Source organism: Haliotis cracherodii, unplaced genomic scaffold (assembly GCF_022045235.1).
Source record: "Haliotis cracherodii isolate W230 unplaced genomic scaffold, xgHalCrac1.p SCAF_4, whole genome shotgun sequence".
Classification (NCBI taxonomy): Eukaryota; Metazoa; Mollusca; class Gastropoda; order Lepetellida; family Haliotidae; genus Haliotis; species Haliotis cracherodii.
The window spans coordinates 66,320,613-66,342,153 of NW_027266297.1; the positions used below are offsets into that span (position 1 = coordinate 66,320,613).

The following is a 21,541-nucleotide window of genomic DNA, read 5'->3' on the forward strand; positions in this document are numbered from 1 at the left end:
ATCTTGGACGCGACGTTAAACCCCATTCCACCTCACCTCACCTGGAGTTATCGATGTAAGTTTCATTGTAAGCATTTATTAACATGGTATAGTTCATTGATAAGCACCATTTATGTACAAATTGTATTCTGTATGGTCGGGCAGAATTTTTTTAATAATTATAAAAAGGGTTCTCTTACATTTATTTAAAGACTACACAAGCTGTCAGACGGATTTTTTAAAATAGCACTTTATTCAAAGAAGAAAGAAAAGAAATATAACAAGCTTAAACAAACTGGAATCCGGGATGGTCAGTAATCTAGGTAACCTTTCGTAACAGCTATAGTTCGAAATATAGATATAAAATATAAAGCGCAAACATGCTTGGAATATAGGTTCGAGATATCAGTATTAAAACAAATTCAGTTTCAGCATACATGTACTTGCTTTAACAGGCCAATTATGCAAAACAATCATGGTACAGATGAAAGGTCGTGAAGGAATAACTCATAATAACACATAATAGCAAATGATAACGATAAACCAAAATCAACACAACTAACATGATAGCCTGGTTAATACAAGCAGCCACACACGTACATGCTCATCGTTATATAAGTGCAATAATCTTGGACGCGACGTTAAACCCCATTCCACCTCACCTCACCTGGAGTTATCGATGTAAGTTTCATTGTAAGCATTTATTAACATGGTATAGTTCATTGATAAGCACCATTTATGTACAAATTGTATTGAAAGTTAAAGATTTATCCACCCTTCATGATCTGTACAATTAGGTTTAATAGAGAACTGCTTATATCACCAAAATAATTAACATATTGCATTGAACGCAACTGGCAGCTTATGCACTCGGTGGATACTGATCCTATTAAGCGCGTTTGCTTACATGATTTAGTCTGAGATTCCCATCTCCCACCCGCTGTGAACTTTCATTCTGACGTGAAGTAACAATAAGTTTTCGTATATCAAATTCCCCCGCCACTGTGAAAAAATAAGCCCCGGTGTGATAACAAAAAGTTACAACTACCATCGCACATTCATGCAATAAATAGAGGATATTTTATGTGTCGAGTGAAATATCATATATCTCTCATCGAGTGACGGGGGAAAGGAGATATTTTCACGAGTGGCACACGATAAGAGAAACATGATATTTCACGAGACACAAAGAATATCCTATTTATTGTATACTTTCGTGCAGTTATCTACCGGAATATTACATTATTTCATTACAAATGTAAAACCTTGAAACGTAAATTCTCCCTACCTTTCACATAGGGACGGTTCACCATCCCTTGTATTGCGATTTAAAAGTAGTTTCGTGTTGGCAAAATCTTAAAAAATATGTACGAAAGTATGCAAAAATATTTAGGGTCACGAAAATTCTTGATCATACATTTAGATATGATTATATACAAAATCAACAAAACATATTCTTGAAAACTTGGAGACTGCTGTTGGAAGCGAAAGAATACACGCTGGTCAAGTAACAAAAATGGCGCTTTGCGAAACGAACAGTGTCGATTGACGCGTTGAATGAGAAATGTACAATTTATAACGAAAGATTTTCGAGAGAATAACAAACGGCAAAGAAGTGATATTAATTCCATAAAAGACCATCTGTCATTATTTTGCTTTGTTGAATGTGGAATTAACGTAAAAAGGACATCAACAGTTTGTGTACGGGCTTGACATTTACGCAGAAGGGAGACAATTTAAGGGGAGGTAAATCTTGTATAACAATAGTTCCGTCAACGTGTTACTGCAGTGAAATATCAAGTGTTATGTTCACTTTACACTTCACACTTTACACTTCAGTCACACTGAAGTCTATAATAAAACCAGTTGAGATTGATCTTTCTTCAGCTATGTTCATTAGATATTCGTTACTGAAGCAAAGCAACTCGATCTACGTCATAAATAAATTATTAAAGACTGAAAGCAAAACTTTAAAATGTTATAGAATAATATACACAACATCAGATTATTTTAATCATATTTCGTCCGCCCTCTCTCTTGCTGGTTAAGGTTGTAAATGAGAAACACATACAAGATATGGATGGCCTTAAACGAAATTTACCAATACGATGCACTGCCCTACTTATCACTACACACGCACAGTATGAACAAAATATGTATTCAAGGAGCTCTGGAATATGTGGCAGAACGAAACAGTGACTTGTCACTCGTAACCTGTCTCCTGTACCCTGTCACTTGTACCTAACAGAGGCGACACCCAACTCATCCTTCCTCCCTCGTCGTCCGTCTTCTCTTCCGGCATCCTCTCCTCGCTTGTAATGTCTGTTTCACTAGGCAGCAAGGGCATTGTTTCACAGACCACGTCACAGACGTCGGGGAGAGAGGCCGCATCTCCACTTCTTTGTTGAAGCTGACGTGCCAAGTGATGGGGAACATTTTCATACAGGACATCTTCTTCATCACTGTCAATGGATGAAATGTCCATATTGACCCTAAAATCAAAATCAGCTGTACAGTACAATATTTTGCATTTAATTCACTCACTCACCCACTCACTCACCCACTCACCCCCACCCACCCACCCACTCACTCACTTACGCACTCACTCACTCACTCACTCACCTGTGCGTATTATTAAGCCGGTTCCAGCATGTCTCACACTGGATGTGTACTGGCTCCATGGGACGAGTGAAGGTCTGTTCACATTGCAAGGCATCCAGGAGAATGTTGTGTATGAATATATACTGCTCCTGAAAATACATCACACAAACTCAAACTTTCGAAATTTAAACGTGTCTCTTGAATAAACATAAAAAGTTGAAGTGTTGTACTTCAGGAATACAACATGCATATTGATCCCGAACCGATATTAATAGTGTCATGACAACGTAAAACACATGGTCAACATTTGATAATGTCGTCAATGACAGCAATTTAACCAAAGTCCTTGTCAGCATTAACATTGGAACATTTTTAGCCCGTTTGTTTTCTGTTAGAAGTAACGTGATAATATTATTCACTTTATAACGATTGTGGAGACTAAACAGTTATGTTGAATTTCACTAGGGTCAACATATATTAAGGAAGTAAAATAGGAAGAAAAACATAGTCTACCGTTGACCTGACCCTGTAGAGGGGCGTCACAGCAATGTTTGCCGCATGCATAACCATTGGTCACCTTCTACCTCTGATTGTACCAACAGTGTCACAGGCGAGAAATCTTGTGTAACGTATGTGGTCAAAGGATTCCCGTGATATTATTCTTGAGGTGTGATGTGGTTTTAAACGTGAACAAAAACGTGAAATACTCTTGATACCTCTACCTTGTTTCACAAAGAACATTGCATGCAGCTAACATGTCTCGAAGGATTTTTATTCCGAATTAGGGGGTACGGGTGGCCCAGTCGTCAAAGGCGCCGCGATTCTCTGTGCAGAGTTGCGTCCCTTGGACATGCCAGAAACCTATGATTGTGGGTTCGAATCCCGGTTCGCCCCGATTATGTTTCTAGGTTTGTCAGCACCATACCCGTGCTTGTGGGTTTCACCGATGTGGTAAACGTCTGACACCTGCATCACTTCGGGCTTTCCTCCCACATTAAGCTGACACGCCGTGATATTACTGTTAATAATAATGTTAAAAGCGGCGTTAAACCCAACTCACTCACTCACTTATTCCAAATTACCTTCTCTGATAAGGGATTAACACCCGCAGATGCTGTTTGTTTGTTTGTCTGTTGTTTAAGGCAGACTATATGTCATAAGTTCGCAGGACTTCAGTCAGACATTTTAGTAATCTTTTAGTAATAAACTAACTTTTGTCTGAACCATTTTCATCCTCTTCCTACGGAAGTGTTGCACACAGTTGTAGACACAGACTCGACCCTCGCTCCTCGCCTGGTCCAGTAAGTAGTCCAACGCTAAGAAAGTCCCAGTCCGTCCAACACCTGCACTGCATAGGGCAAGAAACACAATGAATACTTTGATTGGCATTTAGACGTTGGGAGAGCATGAATACATGACACTTTTTAATGGAAAGCAACTTATTTTATTCTTTGTGCGACATTTCAGAGCTCCTTCTTGCTTCACCATTCACCTGATAAAGCAGCAAGAAGTAGCTCTGAGACGTCTTACAAAGATTAAAATAAGTTGCTTTCGTTAAAAAATGTCATGTATTCAACACAATCAATTGCTTCAGCAAAAACGAACCTGCATATTCGTCAAATCCATTACTGTGTGAAAAGTGTGGATCGTACATATTGATAACAAAAGTCAGTGCCATATTCCATTTGACAGAAGAACTATTCCAAATATATTAATTCAAGAACTTTGAATCATTGCAAGTTACCAATTCTGACGACAGGTGTGAGCATATGCTGTCGCTACACAAGTTAAGGGCAATGTCATCGTTAACGATTAAGTTGTGTTTGTCTACTAATAAGATACATACGTTTTTCTTATTGTACGTGAAATAGATATTTGGAATAAATATCTGTTACCTGCAGTGAACCACTAATGGCCCTGACAGTGGTAGTGTCGTGTCCTTCACTACTTTGTGGAAGTGTAATAGTGCTGTAGTGTCCCTGGGAACCCCGTGGTCGGGCCACTGGGTGAAGTGGAACTGCTTGATCACTCTTGTCTCTGTACCTTCCTGTAAGGACATAAAACAGCAACGCTTCAACCGGTGCGGAGGGCTCACTTGCATTAAATTGGTAGGTGCGGGTCCATAGGTTGTAGGCATAATTTGTACTATATGGCTAGTGAGTGGAGGGTGTAGCTATCCCGCCTACTATAGGACCAGGGGGTGGAAGGTGTAGCTATCCCGCCTACTATAGGACCAGGGGTTGGAGGGTGTTGTTATCCCGCCTACTATAGGACCAGGGGGTGGAGGGTGTATCTATCCCGCCTACTATAGGACCAGGGGTTGGAGGGTGTAGCTATCCCGCCTACTATAGAACCAGGGGTTGGAGGGTGTAGCTATCCCGCCTACTATAGGACCAGTGGGTGGGGGTGTGGCTATCTCGCCTACTATAGGACCAGGGGGTGGAGGGTGTAGCTATCCCGCCTACTATAGCACCAGGGGGTGGAGGGTCCAGGTAACCTAAGCACTATGTGGCCAGGGGTTGTGACCGTAGATAACACAACGACTACATCGCCAGGGTGTAGACTTTGTAGGTAGCCCAATTGCTATATGACCAGTGGATGGAAGGTGTAGGTAACCCAAAGAGTATATGGCCAGGGATTGGAAGTTGAAGCTACCTACTATATGGCAGATGGTCAGAATCGGAGGGTGTAGGTCACCTGTCATCCAGATTGCCACGGAGTGGAGGGTGTAGGTCACCTAACTTCCAGAAGGCCGGATGTCCAGGGAGCTCAGAAAATAGGTCACCTACCTTCCATATGGCCAGAAACCTTCCCAAAGGTCACCTGTGTTCACAAAGGCCACGGGGCGGAGGATGTGGGTCACCTAACTTCGAAATGGCCAGGAAGCGGACGGGTGTTTCAGGTCACCTATTTCCATATGAACAGGAAGCCCTGGGTGTAGGTCACCTACCTTCCAGATCGCCATTGAGCGGAGGGTGTAGGTCTCGTAGACTTCCTCTTTCGCGCACTGAACACTTATACTGCCGTACATCGTGGACTCAGAGCTGCAGAATGGCCAGTACCCGTAGCACTTAAACTGAGAGAATGGATGATATATGTATATATAGGGTTATTAATGTAGTAGTACTATTATTTGCTCATGATCCCTAATGTGATGACATGATGGCGAGTAAAGATTTTTGTATCGGCAATTCGAAATATATTTGTACATGAACGTCGACGATATCATCACTTCATGGTAGGAGACATCTTGATTATTATTATTTTTACAAGAAGCTGACATAATGTATTCTGACCTTCCCCGACTCCATGAGGTTAGTAACCATGACAATCTTGGCGGTGTTCAGCTGCCATATCATCCTCCAGAAGTCGTTCTTTGTGTGTTCCAAGGGCCCTGTAGAAAGGTTTTCAAGGCTATCTATAGCAAATACGTTGCATGTCATTCCATGGCATTTGATTGGTTAACCAATCTGTCCTGTCCTTATGTTTTAATTCACCAAAAAATAATTAAATCACGCCCACTGGTGGGCTTTTGATTCTTGATTGGCTGATAATAGAATGGGCGGGCCTTGTGTTGCATTTTAGCGCTAAATGATGTCACCGATTTCGTACTTTTGGTTTTTGTGTTAATGGTGAAATAAGCACTCTGTCAAGTAATTATTGTTGACGTATTTATTCAAATGAATTGACTTAAATATTTTTTAGCGTTTGTGGAGTTAGAAACGTTAAAACCTGTTAACACGTTTATATGCGGCCATAAACGCAAGAAATATTGAAATGAATTCGTAACTATATCCATATAAAAGCGAAAAAAGAATTCCCGTAATGACATGAGTTAGTTGTTCTGTTCCGATTGACATGAGTATTGGCATAGTCATATTGAACTAAGAAGACATTTGAATGTCGACTTAGTAGGATAGACACGAGTATGTCCATTGGCAGTATTATGATATGTGTGGAGATGACGAAGAAAGTAGTTTACCAAACCCATGAAAGTCTCCACGTACCTTGGGTTGCAACATAGCGGGTCTGGTCCATGTATCCCTGTGGGGGATAGAATCTCCATGAGTAACTGTGTAACTCCCAATACATTATTAAGCGAGTTTTGTTGAGCTGTTAGCATTATTCCAGTAATATCAGACCGCCTCCGTGGTCCAGTGGTAGAGCGTCCGCCCGGAGAGCGGAAGGTCCGAGGTTCGGTCCCCGACCGCGTCATACCAAAAGATGTTAAAAGATGGTACTTGCTGTGACACAATCACTGATACGATGCGACCGCCTCCGTGGTCTAATGGTAGAGCGTCCGCAGCGGAAGGTCCGGGGATGGAACCCCAGCAGCGTCATACCAAAAGACGTTAAAAGATAGTACTTGGCGCTCGACATTAAGGGGCTAAAACAAGGACTGGTCGGCTTGGAGTCAGTATACTGTGTCCGAGTAGGGTATTCATGTTAAACTGTGGCATGGTATCTCAGTGGGCTATCACTATAAACTTTAAAGCCAATTTCTCCTCATCTCACCCCTAGTAACGCTTGGGGACACGGGTGGCCCAGTCTTCTAAGACACCGCGATTCGCTGTGCAGAGTTGCGTCCCTTGAACACGCCAGAAACCTATGATTATGGGTTCGAATCCCGGTTCGCCCCGATTATGTTTCTAGGTTTGTCAGCACCATACCCGTGCTCGTGGGTTTCACCGAAGTGGTTAACGTCTGAGACCTGCATCACTTCGGTTTTTCCTCCCACATTAAGCTGACACGCCGTGATATAACTGGAATAATTTTAAAAGCGGCGTTAAGCCGAACTCACTCATTCCAGTAACGCGTAGGTGAGATGAGGGGAAATTTGGTTTAACGTTGCGTCCAAGATTATTACACTTATATGGCCACGTGCATGCGCGTGTCTGCTTGTACTAGTCAGCACTGATGCCGATTTATAGAGCTAGCTCACTGAGATGCCATGCCGCAGTTTAACATAATTACCCCATTCAGACACAGTATACTGACTCCGAGCCGAGCAGTCCATGTTTTAGTCCCTTAATGAGTAATGTCGAGCGCCAGACAGGGTAACAACAAGTACCATCTTTTGACTTTTTTTGGTATGACGCGGCCGGGAATCGAACCCCGGACTTTCCGCTCTCCGGTCGGGCGCTCTACCACTAGACCACGGAGGCGGTAACTGTGGGTAGCGGGTAGTGATGCCGGTCTTACTAAAAACAAGAACCACACTAAATACAAGAACCACACAAAATCTAACAAGAACCAACCTAAATTCTTCATAACTTACATCTATGTAGGAGGCGTTGATGTAGTCGCTGTCATCTTCATTTTCAATCTCAAGGGGTACTCGTGTAGCATCAACTGTAAATACCAAAAATAACATCTTATGCCGTTTTTGTGGCAGGATTGAACTGTTTCTCTGCAATAACGGCGATAACAATAGCAGTTGGTGGGACACGCATGTGTAACAAGCAAATGGGACATGCATTTTATCAGATATCTATCCGCCATGTCTGTTTGATGCTACTGTTAAGGAACACGTGACATGGAGACTATTTCGAAAATAGGGTGATAAAGCTGAACAACATCAGAGAAAAGTACTCCGTGTGAATCTGTATGTTTTAGATATGATTAAACCTCGAAATTGAATGTGAAGTTGAAAAGGTCAACGCCAGAGACCAGTCTCGATTATCCACCAAAACAGACTCAATTTGGCGCAGAGGTGATGTGAGGTGATGTGAGGTGAGGTGAGGTGAAATGGGGTTTAACGTCGCGTCCAAGATTATTACACTTATATAGCGACGTGCATGTACGTGTGTGTGTTTGTGTGGCTGCTTGTACTAGTCCGGACTGATGCCGATTTATAGTGCTAGCTCACTGAGATACCATGCCACAGTTTAACAAAAATACCCCACTCAGACAAAGTATACTGACACCGAGCCGACCAGCCTTTTAGCCCCTTAATGCCGAGCGCCTTAGACAGGGTAACAACAAGTACCATCTTTTAACGTATTTTGGTATGACGTGGCCGGGGATCGAACCCCGGACCTTCCGCTCTCAGAGGTCCGATTTGGCGCAGAAGCCCAAACAGTGAATATATAATTATGGATCGCTGAAAAAATGGTGATGACACCTGGAGTTCGCGAAAAGGCTCAGCAATTCATAGATATCCATAAACTCCAATTTCGAACATTTACTCAAAGTGAGGTTCCATAACGAACCGCAAAATTCTACCTATCTAAGATTGATTAAAGTAAGTATAAATTTCTTTTGTAAAATGACTCTGGATAAAGAGTACAGCAGGATATATAATTACATACATGGCAGGATATCTTTGTATCTGTTCTTCCCTTCGTTTTCGTCCAAGGAGGCACAATCTACTGGTTTTATATTTGAAAAAGGCAGTTTCTAAAACAGAAACATAATAGCTTGTAGTGTTTACAGCCGCAGAGAGCAATATGTCATGGAGAAAAATGCTTGAATATTGACTTGGCAAAAGTTGGTCGGGTTTGAGACACAGAATCAGCCGAGTCATACAACACTCCCCGATCTATATATTAGGGAGTTCCATGTGCAGGTATGTACCTTAAGGTCCTAGGTGCCGTTGTACAACACAACCTTAACGCTACGACTGTCGTAAGTCTATGATATGGTATGGGAGTAACGATCACCTTAGCGCTAAGATCGCTTCGTACAACGGCACCCGGGTGTGTGGTTCGAATCGCACATCCATCCTATGTTAAGATCCCTTGCTGATAAACATTATATTTGCACCAAGGACGTAAGCCTCCAAATTTTAGCAGCGTTAACCACAGACAACCCACTCGCCAAATGGCAACACATTATTTTTTATCGTACGGTTGGGTGAGTGAGTGAGTTGAATTTAACGCCGCTTTTAACAATATTCCAGTTATATCACGGCGTGTCAGCTTAATGTGGGAGGAAAGCCCGAAGTGATGCAGGTCTCAGACGTTTACCACTTCGGTGAAACCCACGAGCTGGTATGGTGCTGACAAACCTAGAAACATAATCGGGGCGAACTGGGATTCGAACCAACAACCATAGGTTTCTGGCGTGCCCAAGGGACGCAAATCTGCGGCAATTAGACGACTGGGCCCCCCGTGCCCCCCGTACGGTTGATGATATTCAGAACCTTGAAGTATACCTACTTTAAACTCCCCCTCCATGACCTCCTTCGACGTGTCCCCGTTCAGCTCATCACACATGTCCCCGCCTAGTGTATAGACTGGAAGATGGACATATGATTAATATGTACGGAATGCACACTCAGGTTGCATGCATACATCCGTTTGCAGAATTTTTGACTTATCCTAATGTTAAATCTCGTTATGTGTCATACATTTTCCGATCACAAAGACATGCAGATTAACATGTATGTAACTTCGAAAACAGTAAAATCCCATAGCATGCAGTAAAATCCCAGTTACATGACACCTGTCATCTCCCCGAGGCAAGGGCTTTAACTGACTATTAAAGTACAGTTTCTACCATTGCCGTACTAGGCTGGAATTCCGGAGTTACATTTTGGCTGCATTAACGAGTCTATGCATGGTCCAATCAAAATCGCGTAACGAACTAGTCACATGTTTCGTAAACAACATAGATTTCAACATGCAGATTTCGGTCGACTGCAGGATTTGCAAAGCATGTGTACTGTCGACGGGGCGTTGACAGATATTTTGCAAATCTTTTCATGTTTTTAATCAAGGTGCTCGAGTGATCTGATGCACTTCGCGGGGTAAGACCCGTTTTATTACAATATAGATATTGTTTATCGATCAGATCGTCTTGATTGGGCGCCGCCATTTTGTTTGAGGCCAATGCAAGTGATATGAGAGGGGAATCTGATTGGCCAATAGGAGGGACGTAGAAGGGACATAACTCAGGAGGATGGACACATGTCACACTGTCCTGTCCAAATATGAAGCCAAGGAAGTCGATGTAAGTGATATTGCATGATGAAACTTCACATGAAATAGGCATAGTTCTGAATTATATTCCACATGCACATACAGGAAACTACGTTTATAACGAACACGCTTAACACGAACTGACGGATATAACTTATTTTTTGTCCAGACTTTTTGCTGTAGTTATGCTGTATATATGCGTGTTAAGAACTACAGTTATAACGAACTAAAATGTGTGGTCCCTTTGAGTTCGTTATAACCGTAGTTTAATGTATTTTGTTCAATTGGACCTTTGGTGACAAGATCCTTTGATTGGGTCAAAATAAGGTATAAGGAACTCTCAAAAGTCATACTTACACTACATCGATTAGTTTAGATCGATTGTATATTGGCTATATTCTTACCCGAACACGATGTGTATGTTGGATTAGGAGTTCCTTTTTGGTTCTGTTGTCTTCCTTTGCGTCGCCTTTGTTTGAAAATAAAAGGGACATGGTATTATTATACATGTCGTGAAATCCGCAAGATGGGCGTAGATGATAAATAAACAAGACAACGTAAAGCGCGATCCCTTTTTCGTTGCGGGGCGGGTACTGTTGAGCGTGACACGCATCGGGCTGACGATAAAAGTTCCATAAATGGTTTCAGGGACCAACATGGAAAGACATACCCTTAATAACATGTTCCCTACTTTAAGTCGCCTTGACGGTAAACGGTCATTCGTCACCACTCGCCCTTTCCGTAACCTGCAAGAAGACTCATCCCCCTATCGATGAATATAATGTGCGAAAATACGACAAACCAATCAGTATCCGCGTATGATTTCAAGTTCTTCGTCAAAGAATCCCCCAGAAATAATTTTTGATTTTACATATGTCTTGTATCTAAAAATATACCCATGACACAGTTAAATGTGTTCAATCATACTGTATAACTCCGCATGTCCAGATGTGCTTTAAATTGAGATCTGAGATATATAGCATATATGGGGAAATATATGTGAACCATTACGCAACGAGTTGACAATTGTTTTAGGTATGCCCGTTTGCGCTAAGACGGAACCCGGTCTCAAAAATGGCCATGAGAGGGGAACGAGTCGCTATTCGGCTTGTCCCGGAATAACACGAGTTGGTCACGAATGGATGAACGGTAAAGCATGCAATGAGGCTTTTATTAATGTTATTCTACTTATGGGCGTGGTATTCTCCAACTGGAGTCTCGGTGTATACACGAATACAATGAACTGCGCACCTTCTGTACACGATGACAACGAGGATGAGGATGAGGATGAGGATGACGACAAGTACAACATACGTGTCTCCAACGTTGGCTTCTGCGGCTGAAACAAACGTGTTCATTATATACCGGTAAGATGGTCATAATCAAGTCACAGAAAACATGCACAAATATATCTCGTATGTATTGGCCTCTCGCTAACAGCTGTGGCTGTCTGCTGGTCATTTAAACAGTGCTTCGGTATATAAATATATTGACTCAAACGCTTTGGAAGACAATGGCAAAATAAATGTGTGAGTCTGTGTGTCTGCGTCTGTGTATGTATTTCTGTGTGCGTATCTGTGTGTGTGTCTGCGTCTAATTGTATGTGCGAGTCTGTGTGTCTGCGCCTGTCTATGTATGTGTGTGTGTGTGTGTGTGTGTGTGTGTGTCTGCGTCGTGTTATTCTTTTGATGGACAATGCCTCTAGCCACGCCCCCAAGTAAAATTGACACATGTAAGAATTTACCACCTGCCTCCAAACACCACTGCACACATCAGCCGATGGATGCGGGCATAATTCGTGCCTTCAAGGCCCACTACAGGAGACAAGTTGTTAGACATTTTCTTGCCTGTGCCGATAATGGAGAAACAGCAAACATCAACCTGAGATCTTCAATTAGGATGATCAAGTGTGCATGGTATGCCGTGACAGAAAGTACAATCGCAAATTGTTTTCGTCATGTGAACATTATGGGTTCAAAGACTGATAGTGACGACCCAGAGGAGGATATGGCATTGCCGGAGCTTCGGGATTTGCTAAAATCCTATGCTGGCTCTGTGCCTTCAGCTGAGCCGATCTCAGCTGAGGAATATGTGAACTGTGATGAGGAAGAGGTGACTGGCGAGTCCCTCAGTGATGTTGACATTTTGCAAGCCGTAACACAGCCGGAGCAAGATTCAGACGATGAGCAAGACGAGCAGCCCCTCCAACCCACTACAGTCACTCACAAGGAAGCTCGTGCTTGTATAGTGACCTTGATTATCTATTACGAGAACACAGGCGATCTGGACAATTTGGAATTATTGTTTAAAATTCAAACCTCAAAATGTGGTAAAGTTCAAACTTCCATGACAGACTTTATGAAACGTGTATGAATAAAGATTGAGTGGATGTATCTGTTTGTTCTGTCATCTGTCATGAGTTGCATAATTGAAGGGAAGTAACTCTTCCAGTAAGAAGCTGGTTTCAGTTATACGGAAATTCGTTTATACGGACGAATTGTGAAATGACGCAAGTGTCCGTATAAACGAGGCACGACTGTTTGTGTATGTCTTCGTCTTTGTTTATGGGTGCGTATTTGTGTGTGTGTGTGTGTGTGTGTGTGTGTGTGCCTGAGTCATGTGTATGTGTGTGTCTGCGTCTGTCGCTGTGTGTGTATTTCTGCATCTGTGTGCATGTGTGAATATATGTGTGTATCTGCGTGTGTGTATGTATGTGTCTGCGTCTGCGTATGTGTGTACATGTGTCTGCGTGTTTGTTACATTGTATATGCAAGTAATGCTATTAAATGTAAATCGTTTGGGCAATCGCATTTAGTTTGAACATATTCTTTTGCACATCTTCCGGAGGCCAGGGAGCTAACTGACTATAAAAGTCAAGTTCCTATCCTTGCCGAACTAGGCTGGATTTTCGTGAATTTCCTGACTCGATCGGCTATTACGAGTGCTGTCCCTTGTATTTCCCTCCTATTGACCAATCCGATTCCACATCTCATAGCACTTCAAACAAAATGGCGGCTCCCAGTCAAGACGATCTGATCGATAGTCAAGATCTATATTGTAATTAAACGAGTCCTACCTCGCAAAAAAAGCGTCAAATTACTTGAGCACCTTGGTTATACACATGAAAAGATTTGGAAAATATCGATCGTAGCGTCACCAGTGGCTATTACGAGTTATGTCCATTCTATGTCCCTCCTAATGACAATCAAATTCCACCTCTCGTATCACATGCATTTGCTTCAAACAAAATGGCGTCTCCCAGTCAAGGAGATCTGATCAGTAATCAAAACCTATGTTGTGATCAAACGGGTTTTACTTCGCGTTTACGACGAGTTGGCGGTACACATGTTTTGCAAATCCTGCAACCGACCAAAATCTACACGGCGGTAGCAATGTTGTTTAGGAACCGTATGTCGATTTCGCAACGCGATTTTGACAGGACAATGCAGAGACTCGTTAGTCCAGCCAAAAGATAACCGGATGGAAACTGGACTTTAATAATCAGTCAACTCCCTTGTCTCGGGAGGATATCCTTTGCATATATCTAGTAGCGTTAAATGAAGTCGACTTTACGGAGACAATCAGTGGATTCGACTGTTGTGTATGTAGCGGCCATAAAATTTGAGTCCCGAGATGGGATGCGAACCACGGACATTCTGATCCGAGGTCGGACACCTTGTCCACATCACCAAAGAGGTTAACCCCGTCAGCAAGCTGACAAGGTAAGGATGTCATCTGTGGGACGACTCCACGCCCTGCTACATGTACAACAATGTCATATGAATTTAATCATAAATTTGGGACGCTGGCAGTCTTTCTAATCATCGAACTGCCAGTCAATGTCTTGAGTCTGTATCCGGCATACCAAAGACATCATTAAAGGCTTGTCCACAAGAAGGACGAATGCCAAATGAGACCCTCCAGACCCGCTAGACCCGCTAGACCCGCTAGACCCTCTTGACCCTCCAGATCCTCTAGGCCCTCTAGACCCTCTAGACCCCCTAGTCAGAAGAATGTTTGCCCCTCCTTCAACAGCATTTGGAACTGTACAAAGTGCGAACTAGTTTACGCTCTGTTCTGTTGAAAAAAGCAAATTATACACGTAGGGGAACATGAAATATAATGTAGATACAAAGTATTAAAGAACAAAGATAACTTCCTGTGACGGAACGTTTATGTCTGAAAACACTACCTTCAGTTTGCACGTTCCTCACACAGTAGCGCCAAACACATCTGTAGATGTCATTCCTGATTTAGACACTTTGAAGGAAGGCCGATTAATCGCTATGGACCATTATCTCTGTCAATTATTGATTAACTTTGCACTTCCCTGATAGGCGTGGTCGTTTCTGGCGACGGCAAAATGAACCTCAAGCCAATGACAACCTGAGATCACATGAGAGTTGACAGGTGTCACTATGACCGACCGAACCCCACTCCACATTGTGCAAAGAAGGTACCATCTGTACCATCGGGTCAACATACTGACACCTTTTGTTGTCCCCTTTGCAAGGCGTTTTGAGGCCGAGAACGCCCTCGATCACCGTGCACTGATCGCAAATGCTCACCTCTAGCAGCACACCATCCATAGAATGCCTGGAACATTATTATAGGGAGACGTGTACGTCAACGTCATAGGCCGCCGACGGCGATGGCATACATCCCTGAACCCGACTATAACTATCAGAATACATCCTTGTAACCCGATTAAAACTGTCACAATATATCCCCGTAGCCCGACCATAACTGGCACAATACATCCCTGTAACCCGAACATAACGGTCAAAATACATCCCTGTAAACAGAGAAAAACTGTCAAAATACATCCCTGTAACCCGACCATAACTCTCACAAAACATCCCTGTAGCCCGACTAAAACTGTCACAATACATCCCTATGAACCGACCAGAACTGTAACAATACATCCCTGTAGCCCGACCAAAACTGTCATAATACATACCTGTAACCCGACCATAACGATCACAATACATCCCTGTAAACCGCGAAAAAATCTCACAATACATCCCTGTAACCCGACTATAACAGTCACAATACATCCCTGTAGCCCGACTATACCTGTCACAATACGTCCTTGTGAACCGACTATAACTGTCACAATACATCCCTTTCAACCGACCAGAACTTTCACAATACATCCCCGTAAACCAAGAAAAACTGTCATGATATGTCGTTGTGAACCGACTACAAAGTGTCACAATCAATTCCTGTAACCCGACTAAAACTCTCACAATACATCCCTGTAATTCGACTAAAACTGTCACAATGCATCCCTGTGAACCGACCATAACTTTTACAATACATACATGTGAACCGACTATAACTCTCACAATACATCCTTGGAAAGCGACCATAGCTTTCACAATTTATCCCTGCGAACCGACTCTATCAGTCACAATGCATCCTTGTAAAGCGACCATAACTTTCACAAAACATCCCTGTGAACCGACCATATCTATCACAATACATTCTCGTAACACGACTAGAACTCTCACAATACACCCCTCTAACCCGACTATAACTGTTACAATACATCCCTGTAAACCGAGAAACACTGTCATAATATATCGCTGTGAACCAACTAAAACTGAAACAATGCATCCCTGTGAACCGACCATAACTGTCACAATACATCCCCACAAATCAATTACAACTGTCACAATACATCCCTGTAAACCAACAAAAAGGTGTCACAATACATCCCTGTAACCCGACTATAACTGTTACAATATATCCCTGTAACCAGACTATAACTGTCACAATAAATCCCCGTTACCCGACAAAAACCGTAACAATACATCCCTTTGAACCGACCATAACTGTCACAATACATCTCTGTAACGCGACTATAACTGTCACAATACGTCCTTGTAAAGCGACTATAACTTTAACAATACATCACTGTGAACCGACTATAACAGTCACAATACATCCCTGTGAACGGACTATAACTGTCACAATACATCACCGTTACCCGACAAAAACCGTAACAATACATCCCTTTGAACAGACCATAACTGTCACAATACATCCCTGTAACACAACTATAACAGTCACAATACATCCCTGTAAATCGACTATAACTCTCACAATACGTCCTTGTAAAGCGACTATAACTTTCACAATACATCCCTGTGAACCGACCATATCTATCACAATACATTCTCGTAACCCGACTAGAGCTCTCACAATACACCCCTCTAACCCGACTTTAACCGTAACAATACATCCCTTTGAACCAACCATAACTGTCACAATAAATCTCTGTAACGCGACTATAACTGTCACAATACGTCCTTGTAAAGCGACTATAACTTTCACAATACATCACTGTGAACCGACTATAACTGTCACAATACGTCCTTGTAAAGCGACTATAACTTTCACAATACATCCCTGTGAACCGACTATAACAGTCACAATACATTCCCTGAAGCCCGACTTTACCTGTCACAATACGTCCTTGTGAAACGACTATAACAGTCACAATACGTCCTTGTGAACCGACTATAACTTTCACAATACATCCCAGTAAACCGAGAATAACTGTCATAATATATCGCTGTGAACCGACTAAAAAGTGTCACAATCAATACCTGTAACCCGACTAAAACTCTCACAATACATCCTGTAACTCGACTAAAACTGTCACAATCCATCCCTGTGAACCGACCAGAACTTTCACAATACATCCCTGTAACCCGACTATAACAGTCACAATACATCCCTATGAACCGACCATAACTCTCACAATACATCCTTGTAAAGCGACCATAACTTTCACAATACATCCCTGTGAACCGACTATAACAGTCACAATACATCCTCATGAACCGACGTAACTCTCACAATACATGCTTGTAAAGCGACTATATGAGTCACAATACATCTCCTTAACCCGACTATAACTGTCACAATACATCCCTGTAACCCGATTAAAAAGTGTCACAATACATCCCTGTAACCGGACTATAACTGTCACAATGCATCCCTGTAACCGGCCATAACTGTCACAATACATCCCTGTAGCCCGACTATAACTGTCACAATACACCCCTTTGAAAAGACCATAACTGTCACAATACATCCCTGTAACCGGCCATAACTGTCACAATACATCCCTGTAGCCCGACTATAACTGTCACAATACATCCCTGTAACCGGCCATAACTGTCACAATACATCCCTGTAACCGTCCATAACTGTCACAATACATCCCTTTGAACCGACCATAACTGTCACAATACATCCCTGTAACCGGCCATAACTGTCACAATACATCCCTGTAACCGTCCATAACTGTCACAATACATCCCTTTGAACCGACCATAACTGTCACAATACATCCCTGTAACCGGCCATAACTGTCACAATCCGTACTTGTAACTCACCCAGCTTTCATCACATTCACACTATGCACCTCTGTAACATCACACTTGTCCCCTGTGTAACCTGGTTTACAGCTGTAACACTCCCCCATGACTTTATCACATCCAACGCTACAGTTGGGGGGACAGGTAACATTACACTTGTCCCCTAATTAACCTGGCTCACAGCTGCCACAGTATTTCCCTGTGTAACCTGGCTTACAGCTGCCACACTCCCCCGTGTCTTTATCACATCCATCTCTACAGTTGGGGGGACAGGTAACATTACACTTGTCCCCCATGTAACCTGGCTCACACCTGCCACACTCCCCCGTGATCCTATCACATCCATCTGGACATCTGGAGGAACAAGGTGTTCTGCAGTGTGGGCCGTAATACCGGGGATCCTGACATGGTCCTGTACAACCATCGCCATAACGTTCTAACCCGGAATCCCAACGGATTATTCCATGTAGACTTTACGTTGATATGGCCCTCTTAAATCAGTTGCCGTATTCCAAAGTAAAGACAGAGAAACACAAAATAATCCCTATCGTATTTCTAGTATCACAACTGTCACAACCCCCTCTCTTTGTGACACCAGCAAGTGCACAACATAACTACTTTCGAAGTGTTTATTCTAATGTGGGATTGAAATGAATAAAATAATATGTGTACAACTTACGTATCAAGATGCAACCACCGTCTTGATGACATCCTTCCCTACAGGTGATAGGACAGGAGATATTACAGTACTTCCCACTGTTCCCTGCTTTACAACCCTCACACTTTCCGATCTCCCTATCACATCCATCGCTACAGTTGGAGGGACAGGTGTCATTACAGTTATTCCCTCTGTAACCCAACACGCAGCTGTCACACTGCCCCGAGTTTTTTTCACATCCATCTCTACTACAGTTGGGGGAACAGGTAACATCACACTTGTCCCCTCTGTAACCTGGCTCACAGCTGTCACACTGCCCCGAGTTTTTATCACATCCATCTCTACTACAGTTGGGGGAACAGGTAACATCACACTTGTCCCCTGTGTAACCTGGTTTACAGCTGCCACACTCCCCCGTGTCTTTATCACATCCATCTCTACAGTTGGGGGGACAGGTAACATCACACTTGTCCCCTGTGTAACCTGGCTCACAGCTGCCACACTCCCCCGTGATCCTATTACATCCATCTCTACAGTTGGAGGAACAAGGTGTTGTACAGTGTGGACCGTAATACCGGGGATTCTGACACGGTCCTGTACACACATCACCAGAACGTTCACAATGTGTACAGGCTTTAGGACAGTTCACTTCACAGTTATCTCCCTTCTTGCCGGCCACACATCCCTCTGTACACACAAAACGGGTGTTGTCCATCTGACAGCGAGAGTTGAGACAGGTGTCTGGACAGTCATGTTCACACTGTTTACCATAGAACCTGGAGTCCCGACACCGACACTCTCCAGATGACGTCACACTACAGCGAGGTAGACACACACCGTCAACACAGGTCACGTTGTTACCGTCACAGTTGCTGCATGGCGTGCTTGTTGGGGATGCTGTGATATAAATTGGTAGAACAATCATAGATACACACATACATTGTTAAAAATGATATAACACAGTTCTTAATACAACAAAATACATGACAAAGTAACTGTTATCGCCCTTTGGACAATGCACACTTTCTACACTTATTAAATCTGTTGTTTCTGATATCTTACTAAATGTTAAAGATAAACAGAGCGGTTACTCTTGTCGAGATACACTGCCGGGGAAAAGAAAATATACACTTGAAAATTTGATTTACAAACTTACAAACGTTACTAGGCTGAACACAGACACTTGCTGTGTCATAATCACTGACCGCCTCCGTGATCTAATGGTAGAGCGTCCGCCCAGAGAGCGGAAGGTCCGAGGTTCGATAAATCAGCATCAGTCCGAACTAGTACAAGCAGACACACACACACACACACACACACACACACACACACACACACACACACACACACACACACACACACACACACGCGTACATGCACGTCTCTATATAAGTGCAATAATCTTGGACGCGACGTTAAACCCCATTCCACCTCACCTCACCGTATACGATGCATGCAGTATGGCCTCTGATACCCGTATCAAATACATCACCATCGAATAACCATTTCTTGTTTGTACAATTATTGCCACCCTAAAACCAACATTAGCGTACACTTGCTTTTGCTGGCCAGCTAATTTCAAGTACTGTAGGGGCGGTTGGGTAGCCTAGTGGTTAAAGCGTTCGCTCGTCACGCCGAAGACCAGGGTTCGAATTCCGACATGGGTACAATGTGTGAAGCCCATTTCTGGTGTCCCCGGCCGTGATATTGCTCGAATATTGCTAAAGCGGCGTAAAACCATATTCACTAACTCAAGTACAGTATATTACGTCATTAAATCTTACTGCATGGGATCCTTGGACCAATCAGGATGATTACAGCGGACAAGGTAGCGAGCCACGTGGCCTGCATTCTATCCCCATGGACACGGCGTCGACCTGGATGATAAACAATACAGGGATGGTCCATGTACAGCCTTGTCTCCACTCATACCCTGTGTGCTGGAGAGGGGAGGGGTACAGGCGCCAGGTTACCTGCAACAGAGTCACACAGTCAAGTAAATCGGTGCTTTCTTATGGGAAACCTAATACCGATTTGGGCGGTGTTTATAGATTGACGACTGGCCCATAACTAAGAAAACGTACCATCGTGTCTGCTTGTGCCAAGTCTGTAACGCAATAAAAAGACCAGTAGTTCTCTCAAATCCGCTTAATGTGGGAGGAAAGTCAGAAGTGATGCAGATCTCAGACGTTTACCACTTCGGTGAAACCCACGAGCACGTGTATGGTGCTGACAAACCTAGAAACATAATCGGGGCGAACCGGGATTCGAACCCACAATCATAGGTTTCGGGCGTGCCCAAGTGACGCAGCTCTGCATAGCGAATCGTGGCGCCTCAGACGACTGGGCCACCCGTGCCCCGCGGTGTGTATGTAGTGTCTTTGAAGGCTGGTCAAAGTTCTAACAAAACCAACAATTGTGAAAGTGTTTTCGAACCCACATTGTCGCACAGCAGCCTTTGCAAGTCGAGAGGTGTGAGAAGAGGCATTGTCATGAAGTAGTAGAACACTTGCAATCAGCATCTCTCGTAGATTTTCTTTAATATAATCTCTCAGGCGATGATGCAAATCAGCATAGTAGGCAACGGTAATCGTCTTTTGACTTTCTAAGTAATCAACAAGGATCACACCATTTGCCTCTCAGAATACAGTGGCCATAACCTTCTTCACTGATCTTGAATTCTTTAGTTTCTTTGGTGCCGGAGAAGTAGGATGGTGCTCTTCCATAGATTGACGTTTTGACTCGGGATCAAATTGGTAAACCCATGTTTCATCACCCGTTACTAATCTTTATTTGAATTTGACAAAATCCTCCTCAATAGGCTCTAAATTGTCTCTCGTAATGTCAGTTCTTTTTGCCTCAAGATCAGAATTTTGAAACTTTGTCACCCAACGAGTAGATATCTTATTCTTATGTAAATGTTCATGAATATTAGTTTTCAGTGGATCCATAGTTTAGACATGTGTCTTCCTTAAGTTCAGCAATGGTAA

General features: G+C 43.0%; 1 protein-coding gene across 1 annotated transcript; it reads right to left on the reverse strand.

Annotated features, from left to right (window-relative positions):
• Window positions 1-2,105: 2,105 nt before the first annotated feature.
• Window positions 2,106-20,402, reverse strand: LOC139479613 (receptor-type tyrosine-protein phosphatase H-like). The gene is made up of 16 exons (XM_071262451.1): window positions 20,336-20,402; window positions 18,755-19,448; window positions 18,066-18,205; window positions 12,254-12,349; window positions 11,754-11,841; window positions 10,907-10,971; window positions 9,741-9,817; window positions 8,892-8,979; window positions 7,859-7,932; window positions 6,588-6,624; window positions 5,877-5,974; window positions 5,531-5,656; window positions 4,476-4,627; window positions 3,793-3,928; window positions 2,602-2,729; window positions 2,106-2,471 (listed from the first exon to the last, which is right to left on the reverse strand). Exons 1-16 carry the CDS (start codon window positions 20,400-20,402, stop codon window positions 2,183-2,185), a joined length of 2,355 nt encoding a protein of 784 aa, XP_071118552.1. The 3' UTR covers window positions 2,106-2,182.
• Between the last annotated feature and the right edge of the window lie 1,139 nt (window positions 20,403-21,541).

Coding starts and splice junctions, on each gene's coding strand:
- LOC139479613 (XM_071262451.1), bottom strand. CDS start 20,402: ATGCAGGCCACGTGGCTCGCTACCTTGTCCGCTGTAATCATCCTGATT. Junction 10,972..11,753: donor GTTGTCATCGTGTACAGAAG/GTGCGCAGTTCA, acceptor TTTCAAACAAAG/GCGACGCAAAGGAAGACAAC. Junction 8,980..9,740: donor TCATGGAGGGGGAGTTTAAA/GTAGGTATACTT, acceptor TTTCTGTTTTAG/AAACTGCCTTTTTCAAATAT.